The 17,793-nt window shown below is 51.8% G+C and overlaps 10 protein-coding genes across 10 annotated transcripts; 5 read left to right on the top strand and 5 right to left on the bottom strand.

Annotated features, from left to right (window-relative positions):
- Positions 1-275: 275 nt before the first annotated feature.
- On the bottom strand, positions 276-1,736 carry CC77DRAFT_509520 (trypsin-domain-containing protein). The gene is made up of 3 exons (XM_018531970.1): positions 1,332-1,736; positions 1,005-1,204; positions 276-895 (listed from the first exon to the last, which is right to left on the bottom strand). Exons 1-3 carry the CDS (start codon positions 1,617-1,619, stop codon positions 580-582), a joined length of 804 nt encoding a protein of 267 aa, XP_018389683.1. The 5' UTR covers positions 1,620-1,736; the 3' UTR covers positions 276-579.
- Positions 1,737-3,585: 1,849 nt separating this feature from the next.
- CC77DRAFT_1057486 (secreted glycosyl hydrolase) lies at positions 3,586-4,345 on the top strand (the record flags this gene model as incomplete). The annotated part of the gene is made up of 2 exons (XM_018528017.1): positions 3,586-4,146; positions 4,220-4,345. The coding sequence occupies 2 exons, from the start codon at positions 3,586-3,588 to the stop codon at positions 4,343-4,345; spliced, it is 687 nt and encodes a 228-aa protein (XP_018389682.1).
- On the bottom strand, positions 4,323-5,824 carry CC77DRAFT_1016644 (uracil-DNA glycosylase). Its single transcript, XM_018524248.1, has 3 exons — positions 5,342-5,824; positions 4,818-5,277; positions 4,323-4,767 (listed from the first exon to the last, which is right to left on the bottom strand). Exons 1-3 carry the CDS (start codon positions 5,686-5,688, stop codon positions 4,531-4,533), a joined length of 1,044 nt encoding a protein of 347 aa, XP_018389681.1. The 5' UTR covers positions 5,689-5,824; the 3' UTR covers positions 4,323-4,530.
- Positions 5,825-6,197: 373 nt separating this feature from the next.
- Positions 6,198-7,087, top strand: CC77DRAFT_509182 (hypothetical protein). Its single transcript, XM_018531965.1, has 4 exons — positions 6,198-6,389; positions 6,444-6,641; positions 6,706-6,780; positions 6,835-7,087. The coding sequence occupies exons 1-4, from the start codon at positions 6,285-6,287 to the stop codon at positions 6,913-6,915; spliced, it is 459 nt and encodes a 152-aa protein (XP_018389680.1). The 5' UTR covers positions 6,198-6,284; the 3' UTR covers positions 6,916-7,087.
- On the bottom strand, positions 7,049-9,513 carry CC77DRAFT_508358 (translation initiation factor eIF-2A). The gene is made up of 3 exons (XM_018531964.1): positions 9,344-9,513; positions 9,220-9,289; positions 7,049-9,147 (listed from the first exon to the last, which is right to left on the bottom strand). The coding sequence occupies exons 1-3, from the start codon at positions 9,366-9,368 to the stop codon at positions 7,116-7,118; spliced, it is 2,127 nt and encodes a 708-aa protein (XP_018389679.1). The 5' UTR covers positions 9,369-9,513; the 3' UTR covers positions 7,049-7,115.
- On the top strand, positions 9,514-10,094 carry CC77DRAFT_508357 (hypothetical protein). Its single transcript, XM_018531963.1, has one exon. The coding sequence runs from the start codon at positions 9,660-9,662 to the stop codon at positions 9,963-9,965; it is 306 nt and encodes a 101-aa protein (XP_018389678.1). The 5' UTR covers positions 9,514-9,659; the 3' UTR covers positions 9,966-10,094.
- On the top strand, positions 10,019-11,416 carry CC77DRAFT_509353 (hypothetical protein). The gene has a single exon (XM_018531968.1). It carries the CDS (start codon positions 10,225-10,227, stop codon positions 11,185-11,187), a length of 963 nt encoding a protein of 320 aa, XP_018389677.1. The 5' UTR covers positions 10,019-10,224; the 3' UTR covers positions 11,188-11,416.
- Positions 11,326-13,561, top strand: CC77DRAFT_509289 (FAD/NAD(P)-binding domain-containing protein). Its single transcript, XM_018531967.1, has 2 exons — positions 11,326-12,481; positions 12,546-13,561. The coding sequence occupies exons 1-2, from the start codon at positions 11,647-11,649 to the stop codon at positions 13,466-13,468; spliced, it is 1,758 nt and encodes a 585-aa protein (XP_018389676.1). The 5' UTR covers positions 11,326-11,646; the 3' UTR covers positions 13,469-13,561.
- An 80-nt stretch (positions 13,562-13,641) lies between these two features.
- On the bottom strand, positions 13,642-15,105 carry CC77DRAFT_1057480 (hypothetical protein; the record flags this gene model as incomplete). The annotated part of the gene is made up of 4 exons (XM_018528016.1): positions 13,642-13,683; positions 13,748-14,578; positions 14,628-14,815; positions 14,898-15,105. 4 exons carry the CDS (start codon positions 15,103-15,105, stop codon positions 13,642-13,644), a joined length of 1,269 nt encoding a protein of 422 aa, XP_018389675.1.
- Positions 15,106-15,232: 127 nt separating this feature from the next.
- Positions 15,233-17,771, bottom strand: CC77DRAFT_981174 (hypothetical protein). The gene is made up of 2 exons (XM_018536074.1): positions 15,340-17,771; positions 15,233-15,289 (listed from the first exon to the last, which is right to left on the bottom strand). Exon 1 carries the CDS (start codon positions 17,687-17,689, stop codon positions 15,410-15,412), a length of 2,280 nt encoding a protein of 759 aa, XP_018389674.1. The 5' UTR covers positions 17,690-17,771; the 3' UTR covers positions 15,233-15,289; positions 15,340-15,409.
- Between the last annotated feature and the right edge of the window lie 22 nt (positions 17,772-17,793).

The following is a 17,793-nucleotide window of genomic DNA, read 5'->3' as shown; positions in this document are numbered from 1 at the left end:
CGACATGGATACAGGAATCGAGTAGCCAAGAGACTTAGACACAGTTCAAGTTGTGAAGACAGCCCGTGGGTAATACAGCACAGTTCAATGTATTTTACCTCCTCCAGGCTGATTTCTACCCTGACGTCTGTAAACAAGCTTTGAATAGTGTTTTTACGCAAAGATATTTGAGTCAATGTAGTACAGTAGCAGACCTATATCTATGTTTTCTACAGCGAGCAGAGACTAGAATTACTTGCATCTGCTTACACAATGTTTATCGGCGTACATTCCAAAGAACCCGGCCTGCATCTCCTTGGCTTGACTGCGCCGGACGCATTGTGAGCATATTTTGCGGGAAATCTGGTGGGTTTTCTTGCATCGCTTACCACTCTAAGAAGAAGACGGGCAAAGATAGACTTATATGTTGTTGCTGATCCTTGAGTGTTGAATCAAGAGGGAAAAAAGCGTGTAGTGAACGATGTCCATTTTGTGAAAAGTATCCAAGTCCGTCATTGACCATCACTTCATGCTTCGTCCCAATCATCACTACTAATTCCAGCTTCCCTCCTACCCCTAACTTTGGTAGGTGTCGAGACCTTACAAGTTGGCAGCCACGAAGCTACGGAGCGTAGCCTGACCAATGTTGGCGTAGACACCAGGTGCGTTGGGGGCAGCGCAGCCCTCACCCCAGGAAACAGCACCGACAAGGACCTTGGTGGACTTGTTGACGATAGGGCCGCCAGAGTCACCCTGGCAAGAATCCTTACCACCCTGGGTCAGACCAGCGCAGAACATCTGAGTGGTGACGGCCGATGTGCCGTAAGAAGCCTGGCAAGAGCTGCGAGAGACAACAGGTACGTCAACCTTGAGGAGGTTGGTGGGGAGCGATTGACCGCCTGACGAAGTAGTACCCCTGAATTGAAAGTTAGCCATGCATTGGCGGACAGACATACTTGGTGCAGAAGACTATCTTCGAAGATGGGTGGATCTTGTATACACCGGAAGGGGACAGTCAAACTTACCAGCCAGCGACGGTAAGGGTAGTTCCGGCGGCAGGGTCAGATCCCGATGCGGGAAGCACAGCGTACGAGATGGTGGAGCTCGTTGGGATGGAGGTGGCGAGCTTCATGATAGCAAGGTCACCGTTGTAGGTAGATGCGGTGTAGCCGGGGTTGACCTTGATGGAAGAAACGCGGGCGGTAACGCCACCTGAGGTACGGCTCTGAAAACAGCTTGTTAGCTTTGATATTTGTTTTCCTCACGGGTTTGCGAGAAGTTGCACATGTTCACTTCGATGCTGAAGGAGGACTTTGAAGCATGCTGAAAATAAACGAAAGATGGGTTCTCACCAAAGAGCCAGCGCGAATGGTGAGGCTGGATGCTGTCTGTCCGACCGCGCAGTGAGCAGCAGTGAGGACAGTGTTGGCGTTGAGAAGTGTTCCACCACAGAAGTGGCTTCCGCTGCGCTGGAGGGAGACAATGAAGGGGAATTCGCCAGCGGCTGCGGCTGATCCACCAACAATGTCCTCCTGGCTACCATTCTCCCAGTCGGGAATCTCAGTGGGATCCTGGGGGATAGCTGCTGAGAGAACCACGGCGGGTATCGCGAGAACGGTGAGGAGGTCTTTGATCTGCATCTTGAATGAAGCTGGCTGAGATGATGGCGGGACTGGAGGTGGAAGCGAAGGACTGCTGGTCTCTGGTAAGGACTGGCCTGAGAACGAGAGGCGAACCGCCTCCTATTTGTACTCAATCCGTTCTTCTATAGGCCTGTGTATTTGGTTTGGATGTGTACACCAGCCTCGCCACCTTGTCGTCCTGTAGTTCAGGTGAGCTGGAAATACCAAGACCACTAGAACAGGGGAAAGCCGATGGTCCTTCCACATGCAGAATGGAAAAGGCTGGGCGGAGCGGTGATTGGTACCGTTGAAGTTACAATTTCCCTCTACAGCCTAGTATTCTTCATGCAAGTCATCCGCCAAAACGCTGCTTATCTGCTGTATAATTATGGATACCTAAAGGCCTCGTGTCCAACGCGAAACGGGAAGCTGTTGTAGCACGCTATCTTACCATCGATAGTGTATAGTGGTGTCTCCGGCCCTAGGAGGTATTCTGGCGAATTCGGCCGTTAGTGGCTGCTTTCACATGACACTGTTTATGAATTCCTTATGGCATCGAGATCGAGTGAGAAGATACTCTTGAGACCTGTTTGGGAGACGATTTTGAGGCAATCTGCAGCTGGTGAGGAACGAGCCCCTTGCCTCTACTTTCATGCTTACGGTCACTCCCGAATGATCTTCTTGTGGCTTCACTAGGGTCATAATCCTGAATGGGGGGCTACACAATACCTATCATGCTTGCCGTCCAGTAAGACACCGACGGACAGCGATATGATCTAGCCATGATCAACACAGGCGACTAAAGATGCGATCGACCAAGGTGTACAGCAGTGGTAGTCTCCCGCGTGGGCCCTCTGCCAAGCTATACCAAGCTTCCGTTTATATTGCCGCCGTGGGTGTGATATGCGAGATAGTAGATGGTTGGTGTGGAAGTATTGTTGTTAAAGCAAGCCTGTCCTGAAAAGGAAGTTACTGTTGATGGGGAGACTTGGCATGCGGGCCGGCCCCTGCAATTCGCCCGAGACACTTTGACCTACCTAGTTGCGATCGCCAAAACACCACACTTGTGTGGAGGCGGACTCTGTGATCACACTAAACGAACGGATTAAGGCCTGTTAACAGTAGGTGGCAAGAGATCCACCCCACCGCGGTATCTACCGTTGACAGGACTGAGCGAGGTGTGCCTGCCCTGGTCTTCGAGAAAAGGGTGAACCTTCCAAGGTTGGAACGAGCAACGCATCTCTCTCTCCCAGCTGACATGGCTACTCGCAATCCGCGAAGTCGACACTTCATACATCATCAAGTTCGCGTAATGACAACACCTGTTGGCTGCATCGTGAAGTATCATCGTCCGTCACTACTCGAAAGCTGAGCTAGAAGCGCTGACCCGTCTTTATGTGTTTGCTTGCAGGGTTCCGGTTGAAATCAACGGCACTTGACTGTGACCATTGCGAAGTTCCAGCACCAGCGGTATATACTACCTGCTTTACTATGGTGTTGACAAGCTGCTCTCGACACCATAGCTTGCCTTGTACGCATTCCAGTATTGAGATGAATAAGATGCAAACGCTTCGCTCTTTGTTTCAGTCTCTCCTTATGATTGTCTTTACTGCCGTTCTCTCTGTAATTTCAAGATCGAACAAAGTGTCCTTGCACCCTTGGTGTCTTCAATGTACAGAGAGTTCATACTTCCAGACAGGCTCCTGAACAAGATCTTAGTCTCTTAATCACTGAAGACGTCCAACCCCACATAGCTGAGCATCTCAACGCGAGCAACACGACTGTCGTCTGCTTCTACAAGAGTGTTGGTGTACATGACGTCATATACCGGGTTGAATAGCATATCAGCCTAATTCAGTACGCTTGCTTTGTAACATATACCTTTGCCAGCAACCACCGCCTGCTCTTGCGTGAGTACAACTCTTCGGAATAAACAGATATCTTAGGTGGATTACCACAAACACGCCAGGATAGCACCATCAACATGGCTAGCACTACACCCTTGAATGTTCTCGTCTTCAGTAAGACTACCGGGTACCGCCACGATTCCATCCCAGCCGGAATACGTATGTTCCACAAATTGGCCAACGATGCAGAATTCTTCAATGTCACAGCTAGTGAAGATGCCTCGTTGTTTACGTCGTCCTCGCTAACTCAATACCACGTCGTCGTCCTCCTTCAAAACATTGGTGACGAGATCTTCACTCTCCCAGAACTGGATGCATTGAAGATCTGGGTGCAAAATGGGGGCGGTATCGTGGCTATCCACGGTGCGGCCGCAGCTATGCAAGGAAACGAATGCTATACGAACTTGATCGGTGCGAGTTTCGATATGCATCCTGATCCTGAAGCCGGCACTATCCTTCCTGAAAAGGCTTCTCAGGAACATCAGATCATGAGATGCTGTGGTGGGCGCGAGGGCTGGAAGGACGAATGGTATAACTTCCACACGCATCCTAGGGAGAACAAGAACCTGCAGATCTTACTGAGGGGAGATCCGGAAACGTTTAGCGGGGGGAAGCATGGAGCTGACCACCCCTTAGCTGTAAGCAATGCCCCTGTACGAACTGCGTGTGAGACGCATACTGACTTAGTACACCTACGTTTAGTGGTGTCAGGAAATCGAAGGCGGAAGAGTGTTCTTTACGGCGCTAGGGCATTTCGATGAAGCGTACGAGGACAGTTGGTTCGTGGGACAGGTGAAGAGAGGTATGTTCTGGGTTTCAGGGAGAACAGAAGGCTGAGGTGAGGGTATTAAAATTGAAATCATGCTCCGAAATGGTTGTCGTCTTTACAGTGAGTTTAGTCACATTCCTACATCTGCTCTTTGGTTGCCCAACTCTGGATAAAAACTTCAAAGCAGAGGTTATAAGCAACGCCGTACGCCAACCCCAAGATTCCGAGAAGCTCGAACACAAAACCCAAACAGCTATAGCTCGGTCTTTTCAGCATCGACACCAGTCTTCTCGGCATCATCACTAGTCTTCTCGGCCTCAACGCTGGTCTTCTCAGTATCGACGTTGGTCTTTTCGGTATCGACGCTGGTTTTTGGGGCATCAACTTTGGCCTTTTCGGCATCAACATTCAGGTCCCAGTCAATGCCGCCATCTTTGCCATAGCGTTGCTCTAACCATGCATTGCACTTCCTGAAATGACCGGCATCGAACTGCATCTTGTTAGTATCTTAGCTGCACCAAGGCGGATCGCAGAACTTACAAAACCCCTCGCGGCACTCAGCGGGCTTGGATGTACACTTTTCAACACGAGGTGCTTATCGACCGGAATACCCTTGGTCCTCTGTTGGGCCGGCGAGCCCCAAGCCAAAAATACAACACCGTTTGTCCGTACCTTTGCAACAGTGTCGATGACCTTTTGCATGAGAAGCTCCCAGCCTTTGCCTGAGTGTGAATTTGCCTCGCCACGACGGACAGTGAGACAAGTGTTGATGAGCAAAACACCACGATCAGCCCATGGCGTTAGAAGACCGCCTCTGTTTGGCGGTGGCTGGTAGTCTGGGTACTCTTTCTTCAGGGCTTTGTAGATGTTCTGAAGCGACGGGGGCGCAGGGTTCGGTGGGCGGATGGAGAAGCAGAGGCCGTGGGCTTGATTAGGACCGTGGTATGGGTCTTGACCTGTGATGACGACTTTGACGGTATTGAGGGGTGTATGCCGCGACCTATTGACGATTAGTCTCCTCTCTAATTGGGGAAGCTTCAATTAGAAGATGTGGGAGATCGCACCATGAGTAGACATCCTGCATCGGCGGGTATACCGTCTTTCCGCTATTCAGCTCTTTCTTCAAGAACCTCTTCAACTCGAGAAATTGAGGAGTAAGTAGCACATCCTTGACGTGCGGCAGCCAGCTCTCATGTAGTGTGTCTAGCTCAAGTTGCAGCAGCTCTTTCTGTTCGTCTGTGAGTTTGGCGACCCATGCGTCTTTGTCGAACTTTGCTGCTGCAGCGCTCTGTTTGGCTGGCGCGTTGGGGTTGGGTTTTGGCGCGCCGAAGAAGGCGGTGATGCTGCCATTCTGCTTAGGCTTCTTGGACGCGTCGGTAGCCGCAGCCGCCGCTTTACGCTTTAGACTCATAATTGTAATGTCAACCGATGTGGAGTATGTGCTCAGAGGGGAAGGGCGGAGTAGCGACGATAATGGTAGGGAAATCGAATAGTCGTGTCAGTATCGCGGCCATTTACAGGGCCACTCCCAGCCTCAGACATTCGCGTCAAACGTGACGTCGAAGACAGCTAGTCATTTCCACCGAACCCCCTGATTGGCCGCCGCGTGTTTCAAGAACACGTGAGTACGCGCGACGCGTCTGACCACGTGAAATGACATCACAGCTCGTCCTGACACAATCCTCAGCACCGCACAAGGATACAAGCAGGCTACAGTGGCTTGCCCATCACGATGACCGTTTTTCTGGCAAATCAGATGTGCGCGGATGTTTGATCTGCGCCGACATGCCTGGAGGTGGACACTGTAGCCTTATGCAGGTTTGCTGCCCGCATTTGTGACGTGGTGTTGCCTAGGGATGCAAACAGGAGCGCGTACAAAAAGAGCGATACAAACAGACGTGCTTTGTATTTCTCCATCTTCATCACTCCATACCCATTTGTTACCCGTCTTCACAACAAGTAAAACTCCTCGCTTCAAATAAACACTAGGCGATCACAACCTCAACAATGGCTTCTTCCAATCCTTCCAACTTTGCGAACTTGCCAAAAGATGAGCTGAAAGAGATCGCCGCCAAGGGCGGTCATGCTTCTCACGGCTCTGCCAACAACGACGTAAGCTGAACCAAGCACATGCACACTCGTGTACAGAAACTGACTTTTGTCAAGTCTACTTCTACTGGCGGCAGCGACAATGCTGACCGTAATCCTGACGGTACCTTTAAGAAGGGCAGTGAGCTTGCTTCCGAGTTGGGTGCACAGGGTGGTCATGCTTCCCATGGCGCTGCAGACACTACCTCGAACAGCAGTGAGGCGGGCCGCAACCCAGACGGCACCTTCACCAAGGGCTCTGAGGTCGCTAGTAAAGTTCGTTGTGACCATACGAAATGGATGTAACACATACACTGACTTGATACTCTCACCTTTGCAGCTTGGCGCGCAAGGCGGACATGCTTCGCACGGATCCAACCAATCCGGTGCTGAGACATCGAGCAATGACAGCGGAGTAAGTTGTTTTCAGGATCAGTTGATGAATCCGTAACTAACCTGTTACTTGCAGCGCAACCCCGACGGTACATTCAAGAAGGGCAGTGAACTTGCTTCCGAGTTGGGCACACAGGGCGGGCATGCCTCGCACTAGGAGCAGCATGATTAAAGTGCTGGTCGATCTCTCAGGGAGCGTTGGACACCGGGGTACTACCACGTGAGGCCATAAACTTGATCACGAGACCATGAATTGAATGCAAAACGAAATACATGACTTGATTATGCATCTTATATAATGTACGACAAGCTGAGATGATCAGGCTTAAAGTGATTGATGGGACGTTGAAGTACTTCCTAGCCGCTGTAGCCCAAGGCATCTAGTTCCTTCTTGATCTGCTTCTCGGTGCTGATCTTCTTGACCTGAGTATCCTCTAGCTTCTCTCCACCGGCCTGACGCATCTTCAGCTCATCAATGGCGCGCATCTTCTTCAGCAAACCTCTGATCTTCTTATCCTGGGGGTTGCCGTCACCAGGGCTGGTGACAGTGAGGTCAGGGGGAGGACCCTGACTCTCTGTTTGAATCGGAGGAGGAGCCTGCGTCTGCACTGGAGCCTGCTGACGTTGCTGGGCAGGGTTCTGGCGCTGACCTCCGTCTTGACGAGCCTGACGGTTTGGGCTGTTACCGAAGTTGCGGTGCTGGCTGGCACTTCGTCCCTGCTGCTCGTATCCGCTCTTGCTGCGGCTACGCTGGCGACGTTCCGGGCTACGTCCAGCTCCGTTAGCTGAGTTGACGCCGTCGGCCGCGAGTCCAGCAGCCTTGTCGGCGGCTTCGCGAGCCTTCTTAGCCTCTCGCTTCTTCTTGTTTTTCAAGGCTGCCTTGGAAAGCTCTCCATCGCCATCCTGGGCGCCAGTAAGGCTGACACCACCACCGGGGGCAGCACCGGGTGGAAGAGTATCTGCAGCCTCTGCTCCAGGTACCTCACGCCGACGCGGCTTGCCGAACCCGTTGGCGAAGCCAACATTCGTCGAAGAGATACCGGTGTTGGAGTAGGCAGCGCCTCCTTCGTCTTCACGCTTGAAGTGTAGGGGAGTAGCAGTCCCGCGCGCTCCGGGAGGGCGGTAGGCACCTGCAGGCTTCGATGGTGTCTTTTGGGTGCTCAGATAGGCGAGTGCGGACGAATGCGGCGTCGGGATGGTAGTCAAAGGGTCAGTTAGGGGGTGCATCGAGGTCGGCTGAGGTCGCCAAACGACGTGGTAGAGTTCAGCCATGTCTTCGTTGTACATGAGGCCACCGCTGACGTGGTAGATGCGAATTCCGTTGTCAACACGAAGACGCGGGCTAGTGGTTGCAGTAAGAATATGTTGCCCATCGGGGCTCCACTCGCAATAGGTCGAGTTTGAGGTCTTTACATGGCAGACCTTGGCGAAGTTCTTCTCCAGATCGTAAATGTCCATATCTCCAGCTAGATTGCCAAACCCGGCAACGATGACGAAACGTCCGTGTGGGCTGAAAAGAATAGTGTTGCGCGGGCCTAGGTCGAAGCTGTGTTGTGCCACTGCGCGCTGGTTGAAGATGGTAGTCTTTGCAGGCATGTAGCCATAAGTGACACCGAACTCCTTCGAGTTAGGCGACCAGGAGACGTCGTGAATAGGACCCTCCTTGTCTAGCTGAATGCGCGAATCGAAGGTGCCGTTGGCACTAAGGATGTACATGTTGGTTTCGCCGTAGTAACTCTTGTTCGACTTGTCGACCTCTGTCTGCGCTAGGACAATCAAGCTGGTGCCGAGATCGTTCCACTTGAGCTGGACCTTGTCGCCCTTGAAGAAAGTCTTTTGGGATACAGGCTGGGTAAATTGAGGTACTTGGAAGACCTTGACAGCAGCAGGCATGCCCTTGCGCTCCGGTACAAAAACGGCAACTGAATGGTTCTTGCCTGGAGCGAGCATCATATCGGTGACTCCCTCGACACGAAGCTTGTTCCAAGGGTTGCGCAAATCGCTCGACTGGAAAAATTGCACCTCGTTTGTTACAACGCGCGCACAATACTTCTCGTCGGACGTGTACTGCAGGTTCCAGCCACTCTGGTTCTTCTGGACGTATTCGCCGATGACCGCCCGCGATCCGTCATCTTCAGCTTCGTCGGACAGCGTCTTCCAGACTCTGAGGTTCTTCACAGCGTTTCCGTCTTCGTCCTTGGATGGGCGCTGCCATGTAATGAGGTATGTACCGAGGGGGGAGAATCCGAGCTCGTAGACGTTCGGTGTAGGAAGTGTGGTAATGACGTGGCCGACCGAGGCATCAATCACCGAAACCTGTTCTGGTGTTGCCCATGCGAAGTACTTGCTGTCAGGCGAGTAGCAGCAGCAGCGAAGGTTGCCTTCAGGTCTATTAGGCGAGTTAGCGTCGGCACTGGAGTAGGAGCTGCGCAAGAGCTCGTGGCACAACGGAAGCACTCACCGGACGAATCCAGGGAGAGCCTCATACACTGGGGCAGCGTTGAAGAGCCCGATGCCCTTGGCGGAACGGTCTGTGAATATTGTTAGCGTGCTTCAACAGGAGCGATGGTACAGGGCGAGCGTACAAGCCAACTGTGTGGGAACAGCCATGATAACTAGTCAAAGTCACAGGAAGTTGTACAAGTGGGCGTGGGGCAAGGTGCTGGTGGTCGCGAAGTCTGGCTCAACTGCTGAGCTCGGTTTTGTGGGTTGGCGATGAGTAAGGCTAAGACAGGAACACGTCGGGTGTGTGGGTATGGGTTCGAGTGTGACGTAGTTTCTGTGACTTTATAGGCCAAGGGCAGACTTTGGGCGCACGCAGCGGCAACGGGTGGATCGTGGGAGAGAAGGAGGAACACGCGTCAGAGAATTGAAGGGTGACCGTGTGACGAGCGTAGGGCGATGGAAACATGGAGTCGAGAAAGAAAACCGTGGGCACGCGCGCTAGTGCTCGGGGAAAATGCGGGCCGCTGGCGTTGGCTGACTGTGACATCAGCCTCGCCAGCTCATGGACAATGGCCGAACAGCAGAATGGACTGGAGCTGCGTAGGGTCATCAATCTGCGAAGTCTTTTTTTTCTTTCCACAGGCTTTCCTTCTGACTGTATCGACGTCACTGCAATCTAGACCGATCTTATGCCGCCTGCACAGAAGGATTCGAGATTCAATGATCTGCAACCAGCTTTACCTGGCCAGTAACTTCGAATAAGTAACACCAACCGCAGTTTGATAGCACCAAGGATGGACATTGCCTGGTTTTAGTTTCTGCCGCTCACACACATCGATATGCAAGATCAACAGCATAGTCCCCACGGGCGTTGCGCAAAAGTGAGTTGTGCTGATGCGCCAGCATACCATGTCTTATCGTTATCGCATCAGTAGCGCTTCGCAAGCTCCCGAGCTCCATCTCAACTCCACAGATCCATCGTAGCTTCCGTCCACGTCTCCTTGGACGTCGTGCCGCAGAGATGCCGACCTCGATGCCCGCTCCCTCGATTCGAATACCAATGGAGCTTCTGACTCCAACTGCCTTCTCGCAATTCGGTACTGTCATCGAGAACCCAACAACATCACCGTCAGCGCAGCTGCCCATCCCCAACCGCATACCACCACCCGACGCGGTCGCGGCCAACCAGGGCTCGGCTACCAAGTACCTCGATGTCACGCACATGTCGAACCTGTATGACCTTGCGCCGAGCAAGAAACCTGCCAAGACGGTGATGAACATGTTTGTCTGTTCCCCACGGAACCTCCGGCCACACGAGCCGAGCATGAGCATGCCCAGCTCCTGGGGTGACTTGGACTTGGATGAGGACGAGGAAGGATGCGAAGACTTCCAAAGGCAGCTGTTGGACGTTGCCATTCTCGAAAGGCATCCCTTCACCACACAAACGTTTATACCCATGGGCCTGTCGCAGCAGGAAAGACACACCCAGTACCTTGTCATAGTTGCTCCTACTCTACCGGCAAGTGCTTCAAGGCGTCGTACGGGTAGGGCGCCGCCATATCCTACACCGCACATTGAACGGAAACGAAGCGTTATGGACATCTTTGCGCGAGCGAGACCAAGCCCATATTCAAACGAAACCGCGCCTTCTCAGAGCCAGTTCTCACGACTTCATCCGTCAGCACGTCCAAAGGGTCCGGGCTTGCCAGACCTCAAGAATCTCCGTGCCTTCGTGGCAAATGGAAGTCAAGCAGTGACATATGGGGCTGGGACATGGCATGCGCCGATGATCGTAGTCGGAGACCGACCAATTGACTTTGTGGTTGTACAATTTGCGAACGAAGTTGGCAATGAAGACTGTCAGGAGATAGTACTGAAGTCGGATGAAACCGCTTCGGAGGGTGTTGTAGTCGTTATCGATACTGATGCATCAGGTGCTGTACAGGTCAAGGCTGGTGTAGGCTCTGTGAAGGCAAAGCTATGATGCTGATGGGTAGTGTCGTTTCTGATTCCATGAATTCCGCTGGACTGTTCCGCACTTGTCGCACTTTATCTTGCCTTGTGATTTATGTGTAAATGAGAACTGATAACCGTTGAAGATCACGGACGCCTTGCGAGCCACGGCTTTACATGTGAGCAACTAGCTCTCATGTCTTGGAAAACTCATCGAACTTAGCGACAACTTCACAAGTGAACGGCTAGTAGTCCTTGCTGGAACGATGGCATGGGTGGTACAGGCCTCGCTTGTTTTCCCTCATCAAAATCATAGGGCCTCCCGCCATCCCTGTCGTAGCTCAAGTTGCAGGAACCGATAGGATAAGTAGAATCTGCTTTACCTGCCACGGTTTCCTTGTGCTCGTCACCTATGGACCTCCGTCAGTGTGACCAGAAACAATAGTGTCACAACATCCTCTAGTACCTGAGAGGTACCCCACGTTCCCAAATGGAAGAAGCAGACCTTGTAATCGTAGGCGCCGGTATTTACGGTCTCACCACTGCTCACACATACCACCGCCTACACCCCACAGCCACAATCCTTATCCTCGACTCTGCCTCGTGCATCGGCGGGCCATGGGCACCGCATCGCGTTTTTCCGGGTCTTCGGACTAACAATTTGTGGGGCATGTACGAACATCCTGACTTCCCTATGGAAGAGAAGAGGTTTATGGTGAAAAGGGGAGAGCATATACCTGCCGCGAAGATGTTCGACTACCTTTGTGCATTCACGAAATGGGCCGACATAGAGAAGTTCTTCAGGGGCCAAACGACTATTGATGTCATCGAGAAGGATAAAGATGGGGGCGGTTGGGTGCTGCGTTGTGCATCGACTATGCTAGAGAAGAAGGGTGTTGAGATCAAGGCGAAGAAACTGGTTATCGCGGTAGGCACTACGAACAAGCCGCTACTACCGCGTTATGAAACGTCGACAAAGTTTCGACCTTTGGTGATCCATACTGCAGACTTCCCGGAACATCACTCGGTCATCGCGGAGCCGGGAAAACATACCGTCATTGTAGGATCTGGAAAGTCTGCATGGGACGTTGCATACGCATGCGCTAGCCAGCCTTCAGCGACAGCAACCTTACTTATACGTCCCGACGGTAACGGTCCTGTATGGATGACACCTAGTCACGTCACGCCTTTGGGTTTGTGGCTAGAGAAATTAGTTCATACACGCTTCTTTGGCTTCATGTCTCCTTGCCCGTGGGCACCGACGACGGGCATTGAAGGCTGGTTACGCTCCTTCTTCCATCGCACGTGGCTCGGAAGAAAATTAGGTAAGTTGTAATTGTTTGGAATGCATTTGAGAACAACGCTAATTTGGTGTCTTCACCACTGCAGTGGGTGCTTTCTGGAACATACTTGGGGAAGACGCTATCGCGCTGAATGGGATGGATAAGCATCCTGAGACAAAGAAGTTACGGCCGTGGAGAGGCGCTTTTGAAGTTGGCAATGCACTGTCAATTCATAACTATCCAAACAGCTTCTTTGAGATGGTTAAAGAAGGGAAGATCAAGATCATCATAGACGATATTGCCAGTCTGTATGGGGAACAACAGGTTATACTGAAGTCGGGACAGGTGTTGGAGACGGACGCAGTCGTATGCGCGACAGGATGGCAGAAGGGATACACGTTTCGTTTCGAACCTAGAGAGCTGGAGAAAGAGCTGGGCTTGCCAACGACATTACCACCTACACCCGAAGAAGAAGCTCTCATACAGCGGTCAGAAGAGACTCTATACACCAAATTCCCTTACCTCAAAGAGAGGGACACAAGTCGCGTCTACCACCCCAACCACTCCCTTCGCCATGCCCAACAGCCAACTACAGATACGCAGCCTTACCGCCTGCACCGCTTTATGGTACCTCCGAAAGCCATAGCAGATCGCAACATCGCCTTCGCAGGCGCAGTGCATTGTCTCGGCACTTTCCCCAACGCGTACATTCAAAGTCTCTGGATCACCGCCTACCTTGACGGTACCCTGTCTGTTCCCTCCTCGCCCACCAAGACACTTGAGGAGACATACCGTAATACACAATACTGTGTACTACGGGGCGCAATGAGCTATGGGCATACATTGCCTGACCTTGTCTTTGATACTCTGCCCTACTTCGACACGTTATTAAAAGACATGGGCATGCAAGAGCGTCGTAAGGGTGGAGGCGTAAGGGAGTGCGTGAGTAGCTATGGTCCGGAAGACTATCGGGGATTGCTGGAAGATGTTGAGATAAGGATGAGAATAGTGAGGGGCTTCCTAAAGTAGTATGATGTGTCGACAGAGAAGTCAAGAGACCAAGTGAGCTACTGAGAGTGGTAAGTAGTAAGTAGAGAAATAAGTCCGATGTATACATTAGACCAGAATTTGATGATCGAGCAAACCCAACTTGAAGTCGAAGGGCTTCACAGCACTACACTAGACTTATACAGCCATCTCAGCTAAATCGTTTTATCATCCCTCTCCTGTAGTATGCGCATGACCTAAATATGAGAGTTGGAAGTCAGGGTTTGTCTTACATGCAGTTCGTAGCGGGACATTACTGACCATCCAATGAACCAAGTCTCTCGCCGCAGTCGCATCTTCTAAGCTATCGTGGCCTTTGTTGCCTTTGGTCTGGATATCAGTGGCGAGATACTTCTTCAGCAATGTCTTCAAAGCTAAGTCGCCTGTACCCTTGGCCTTTTTCTTTTTGGGTACACCATCAGTGGCGGTAGTTGAGTTCCCTACCATCTGGCTGTTGGTCGTCAGGGAAGACTCATGACCATCAGCTAGCCCTGCGATCTCTGGAAGGAATTCCTCTATTCTTCTCGCCGCTGCTTCACTCGCTTTCTTTTCTCGCGCTTCGATTGCCTTCTTCTCCTCGATGATTTTATGCTCTACCACGTAGGAGTCTACAACCCGTGGGTGAATCAACTTCAATGCCTTCAGATCGTTGTGAACACTATGTCCTACGAGGACTGTGTCAGGCCCTACGAATTTCCACAGCAGTCTTCTTGCCCCAGACTTCCCCTTCAGCGTGGTCTTCTTTCTCACAGCCTCATTCATTTGATCCCAAGTGACACCCGACCACTTGGTATTGAGATGTAGCATTGGCTGATCCGGCTTCACCAGGTTGTTAATCAGCACTTCGCCGGTCAAATAATCGATGGCGCTTAAACGAATAAGCTCAGAATCTCCGTTTCTAGCTGTGCCCATCTCGCAGTCGATTGCGACGGCAAATTTAACGGAAGTAGCACGGTCCGGATGAAATCGAGGAGTTTCATGGATTTGATGCAAGCGATCGAGCTCACTTGGTCGGTATTCGCGCATCTTGTGAACATTGGTACCGTTGCATGGCGTAGCCTTAGAAACGGGCTCTCCACAACACATCCAGCACTAATGAATTTAGTTCCGCAGCTCAAAGCAAGTGTCGTGTTGGATTCACCTTCGTGGTGCGGTCGACTGCTGCTGAGTGGTAACGGCATGGTACTGTGGAAGGCTGAACGTCGGTTTGACCATCCTCATAATATATGAGCATTGTAGGCCATGTCCTGGGATGCATGTCTGCTGAAGTTGCTTGTTGGTCACCGTCGAGCAGAGCTTTTTTCAGACCCTTTGTGAGCTGTTGTAGAGCTACAAGAAAGTCAGAAACGCCGTAGAGATCCACGTGCATATCCCAAATGCTAATGATTATCCCTACTTTGGTTGCATTTACTGCATCTTCGTTTCTCATGAATTTCCGCGTCTGTCAGTTGTTGAAATCGATAGCCATGTTTTTGCAGGACAGATGTGGGTTCTAGGAGGCTTTGAAATATGTCGAGGTAGGCACCATTAGGCGGTAATTCGAGCGCTGAGGGTGCTGGGCCCTCTGGTGGCTCGGGACGGGGAGGATATGGCACTGTATTGGCACGGGAATACTCCATAGTGCCAGAGGGTGATGGCTGTCTCCGATCACGGTGTTTGTAAAATCCGCAGCGCGTGCAAGCTAACGATGCTGATGGTGACAACGAAGGGTTCACGTGATGGCAAGGTGGGGATCGGGATTTGGATGGCGCGTTGACCAGGGTAATCGCGCTAGAGTCGCGTCGCGTCGCGTTTTCAACTGACCTTGATACGTCAGTGCCAGCTGACGACATGCGTATAGTATAGCTGCTCACCCGGGAGTGTCATCAGGTAGACCCTGCAAGATTGGGAATATACGAGCACTTCGTTCATCTAATCTCACATTTAAATCTTCATGCCATCCAGCGCGGCCTCTAGATCAATGATCTCCTTCCCCTTACCACCACTGGTGCTTTTCCTCTCCCTGTACTCCTTAGCCACGGCCTCCATCACCTTTCCCATCTGGGCGTCCTTGCCCTCGGCTTCCAGCTCCTTTTTCACACGTGCAAAGTTGGCTTTGACGAAGACCTGGTATTCACTCTTTTCCCTCTTACCATCTTTGCCTACAGTAACACCGGCTCCGACTCTGGGTGTGGGTTTGGTCTGCGCGAGCTTTCCCTTGCACTTGCCGCAAGAGTGGCGGGCTGGATCGACCGATTTGGAGTGACGCTTGAACTCGTAACCGCAAGATATACATTCCCAAACGTACTTGTAGTCTATTTGGTACGAGTGTTTGGTGGTGACTTCAACGCCCTTGTTGGCGAAGGCGACAGTAGCTTTGCGGCCCCAAGATTTAAACTCTGCTCCGTGGGGGTTATTACGTACTTCGCTGATCATGAATGTCGTCAAATGACAGAACTCGTGCGCGAGTACGTTGTAGAGTCTCTCCTCATCGTCGATGACTTTCTCAGCGAGTTCAATGGAGCAGTGGTGTCGTATCTCTACGCGCGTATCTGTGGGGAGGGTCCCGGTTCGGATTCGTATCTGCTCTCTACGCCAATTTGCGCGACCGGCTGTTGTTTTGAGTGTCTTGGACCAGACGAGCTTGATGCCGCCTGTAGGCTTCGAGAGCTCGTGGATACGGCCTGAGGAGATAGTGGTGTCGAGCTCGACGAGGAAAGCTTCAGCTATGGCGTGCTTGCGTTCAGCGAAGGCTTTGCGTTGTTCGCGGATTTGCTTGACATTCGAGGCTGGTTGAATCTCTGGCAGTCTCCCTTTGGCTGGTTTGCGATCTGTAGGCTTCTTTTTGGGGCTCTCTATGGGGATTTCGTAACCCTCATCACTGCTGTCTTCAAGAGCCACACCTTCCATCATCTTGACGATGTCTTCCCGCCATTTTTGCTTCTTAGGCGACACGAGCGTTTTGGCTGGTGAGTGACGGTCGGTCCACTCATTCACAGCTGCAGGATTCCAGAATGCGTCAAGACTTGGTCTTCCATCTATATCATTGGCCTTGGGAATGGTCGGCTTCCTTTTCGAAGGCGAGACAAGTTTAGTTGGGCTGGGAGGAGCTAGTGGAGGTGTCGCTGGTCGTGAGATGGGTGGAGCTTTGCAGGGCGAGCGTTGTTTAGTAGGTGTTGGAGAGTATGTCAGAATTGGAAGGGGGCCATTTGACGCTGAGCTGGTAGGACGAGAGGAAGCTGCGAAGGAACTCGATCGTACATGAGTGCGTTCAGGGAGTGCAAAAGATGCCGGAGCCTCTGGTGAATCTGTGAGATCGACAACCTCTTGTGCCCAATTTGACATCGAACTATGGCCCTTTGTATTTGGCGGTCGCATGGAATTCAGATCGGCTGAAGGTTGAGGAGACGTTTTTACTGGCTTGAGATCGGGAATCTTGAACATCGGTTGTTGAGACTGCTTGAGAGGCTCTGGTGCGCTCAGCTCACTCTCATCCTCCTCGCTGTCAGACACTATACGTCGTGCGCGCGGTTGTCGCTGATTCTTTCTTGACTTTACAACAGGCTCATCATCTTCGTCTTCCTCGCTAATATCTGCCACTGGCTCGGCAGCCTCGTCTTGTGTCGCGGCTTCCTCATCGCCACACCACAGACTTGTCTCTTCCTCTTCCTCAGTCTCGTCTTTCAGTGTTTCCTCTCTACCCTCCTGTTCCCTGTTGCGTGACCGTTGAGCTGCCTCTTGTGCTTCTTGCTCCCCTACAACATTTATCTTGCCCTTCTGCGCCTGCTTGTTCACCACGCTTCTTGCCAGGCTTTTGGCATACAGAAGTCCATTCCTCTTTCCAACATCTGTGTCTGTTGTCCCACTACGTACTCTTCGCTCTCTTTGTTTCTTCTCCGGACTTGCTAGACTTTCATCGCTAAGCTTGCGGAGCAGTCGACTGTTGCTCTCGACCGGTCGCAGTACACGTTGCTTTCGCGGGGTAAGCGCATCCCTGGGCGTCGCTGCCTTCGGTATGCGAAACGAATGCTCTGTGTCTTGTGATATGCTAGTATCCCGCGCTATGCGCCTCGAGGTCTTGGGAACCAATATGGAGGTGTCGTCTTCTTGCGATGATGCGTATCGAAGTGTGGCCTTCCGCGAACTTGATCGGCTTGTTCTCGTCTCGGACGGTGTCATGAAAATAGTCGGTTCGTTCGGACTCGGTTTGCGTAGACGCGCCATATTCGCGAAATTTGGTATAAAATAGTATAATGTGTAAGGATATTCAAGCCGTCGTGCGTGCGATTGGTACCAAGAATGTTGTTCGCACAAGGATACTTAGACGT

This window comes from Alternaria alternata (genome assembly GCF_001642055.1).
Source record: "Alternaria alternata strain SRC1lrK2f unplaced genomic scaffold CC77scaffold_3, whole genome shotgun sequence".
NCBI lineage: Eukaryota > Fungi > Ascomycota > Dothideomycetes > Pleosporales > Pleosporaceae > Alternaria > Alternaria alternata.
Note: the sequence above shows the minus strand (reverse complement) of the source record. Positions and strands in the feature narration are given on the sequence as shown.

Excerpts from the sequence above, each read along its gene's own strand:
- CC77DRAFT_508358 (XM_018531964.1), bottom strand. The coding sequence starts at position 9,368 with ATGGCTGTTCCCACACAGTTGGCTT. Across the intron at positions 9,290-9,343 it reads TGTTCCCACACAGTTGGCTT|ACCGTTCCGCCAAGGGCATC; the intron begins GTACGCTCGCCC and ends CAATATTCACAG. Across the intron at positions 9,148-9,219 it reads GCTCTCCCTGGATTCGTCCG|ACCTGAAGGCAACCTTCGCT; the intron begins GTGAGTGCTTCC and ends CTCGCCTAATAG.
- CC77DRAFT_509289 (XM_018531967.1), top strand. The coding sequence starts at position 11,647 with ATGGAAGAAGCAGACCTTGTAATCGTAGGCGCCGGTATTTACGGTCTC. Across the intron at positions 12,482-12,545 it reads GTGGCTCGGAAGAAAATTAG|TGGGTGCTTTCTGGAACATA; the intron begins GTAAGTTGTAAT and ends TCACCACTGCAG.
- CC77DRAFT_508357 (XM_018531963.1), top strand. The coding sequence starts at position 9,660 with ATGGAAACATGGAGTCGAGAAAGAAAACCGTGGGCACGCGCGCTAGTG.
- CC77DRAFT_509353 (XM_018531968.1), top strand. The coding sequence starts at position 10,225 with ATGCCGACCTCGATGCCCGCTCCCTCGATTCGAATACCAATGGAGCTT.
- CC77DRAFT_509182 (XM_018531965.1), top strand. The coding sequence starts at position 6,285 with ATGGCTTCTTCCAATCCTTCCAACTTTGCGAACTTGCCAAAAGATGAG. Across the intron at positions 6,642-6,705 it reads GCTCTGAGGTCGCTAGTAAA|CTTGGCGCGCAAGGCGGACA; the intron begins GTTCGTTGTGAC and ends TCACCTTTGCAG. Across the intron at positions 6,781-6,834 it reads CATCGAGCAATGACAGCGGA|CGCAACCCCGACGGTACATT; the intron begins GTAAGTTGTTTT and ends TGTTACTTGCAG.
- CC77DRAFT_509520 (XM_018531970.1), bottom strand. The coding sequence starts at position 1,619 with ATGCAGATCAAAGACCTCCTCACCGTTCTCGCGATACCCGCCGTGGTT. Across the intron at positions 1,205-1,331 it reads CCATTCGCGCTGGCTCTTTG|AGCCGTACCTCAGGTGGCGT; the intron begins GTGAGAACCCAT and ends AGCTGTTTTCAG. Across the intron at positions 896-1,004 it reads ACCCTTACCGTCGCTGGCTG|GGGTACTACTTCGTCAGGCG; the intron begins GTAAGTTTGACT and ends CTTTCAATTCAG.
- CC77DRAFT_981174 (XM_018536074.1), bottom strand. The coding sequence starts at position 17,689 with ATGGCGCGTCTACGCAAACCGAGTCCGAACGAACCGACTATTTTCATG.
- CC77DRAFT_1016644 (XM_018524248.1), bottom strand. The coding sequence starts at position 5,688 with ATGAGTCTAAAGCGTAAAGCGGCGGCTGCGGCTACCGACGCGTCCAAG. Across the intron at positions 5,278-5,341 it reads ATGCAGGATGTCTACTCATG|GTCGCGGCATACACCCCTCA; the intron begins GTGCGATCTCCC and ends AATCGTCAATAG. Across the intron at positions 4,768-4,817 it reads TGAGTGCCGCGAGGGGTTTT|TTCGATGCCGGTCATTTCAG; the intron begins GTAAGTTCTGCG and ends AACAAGATGCAG.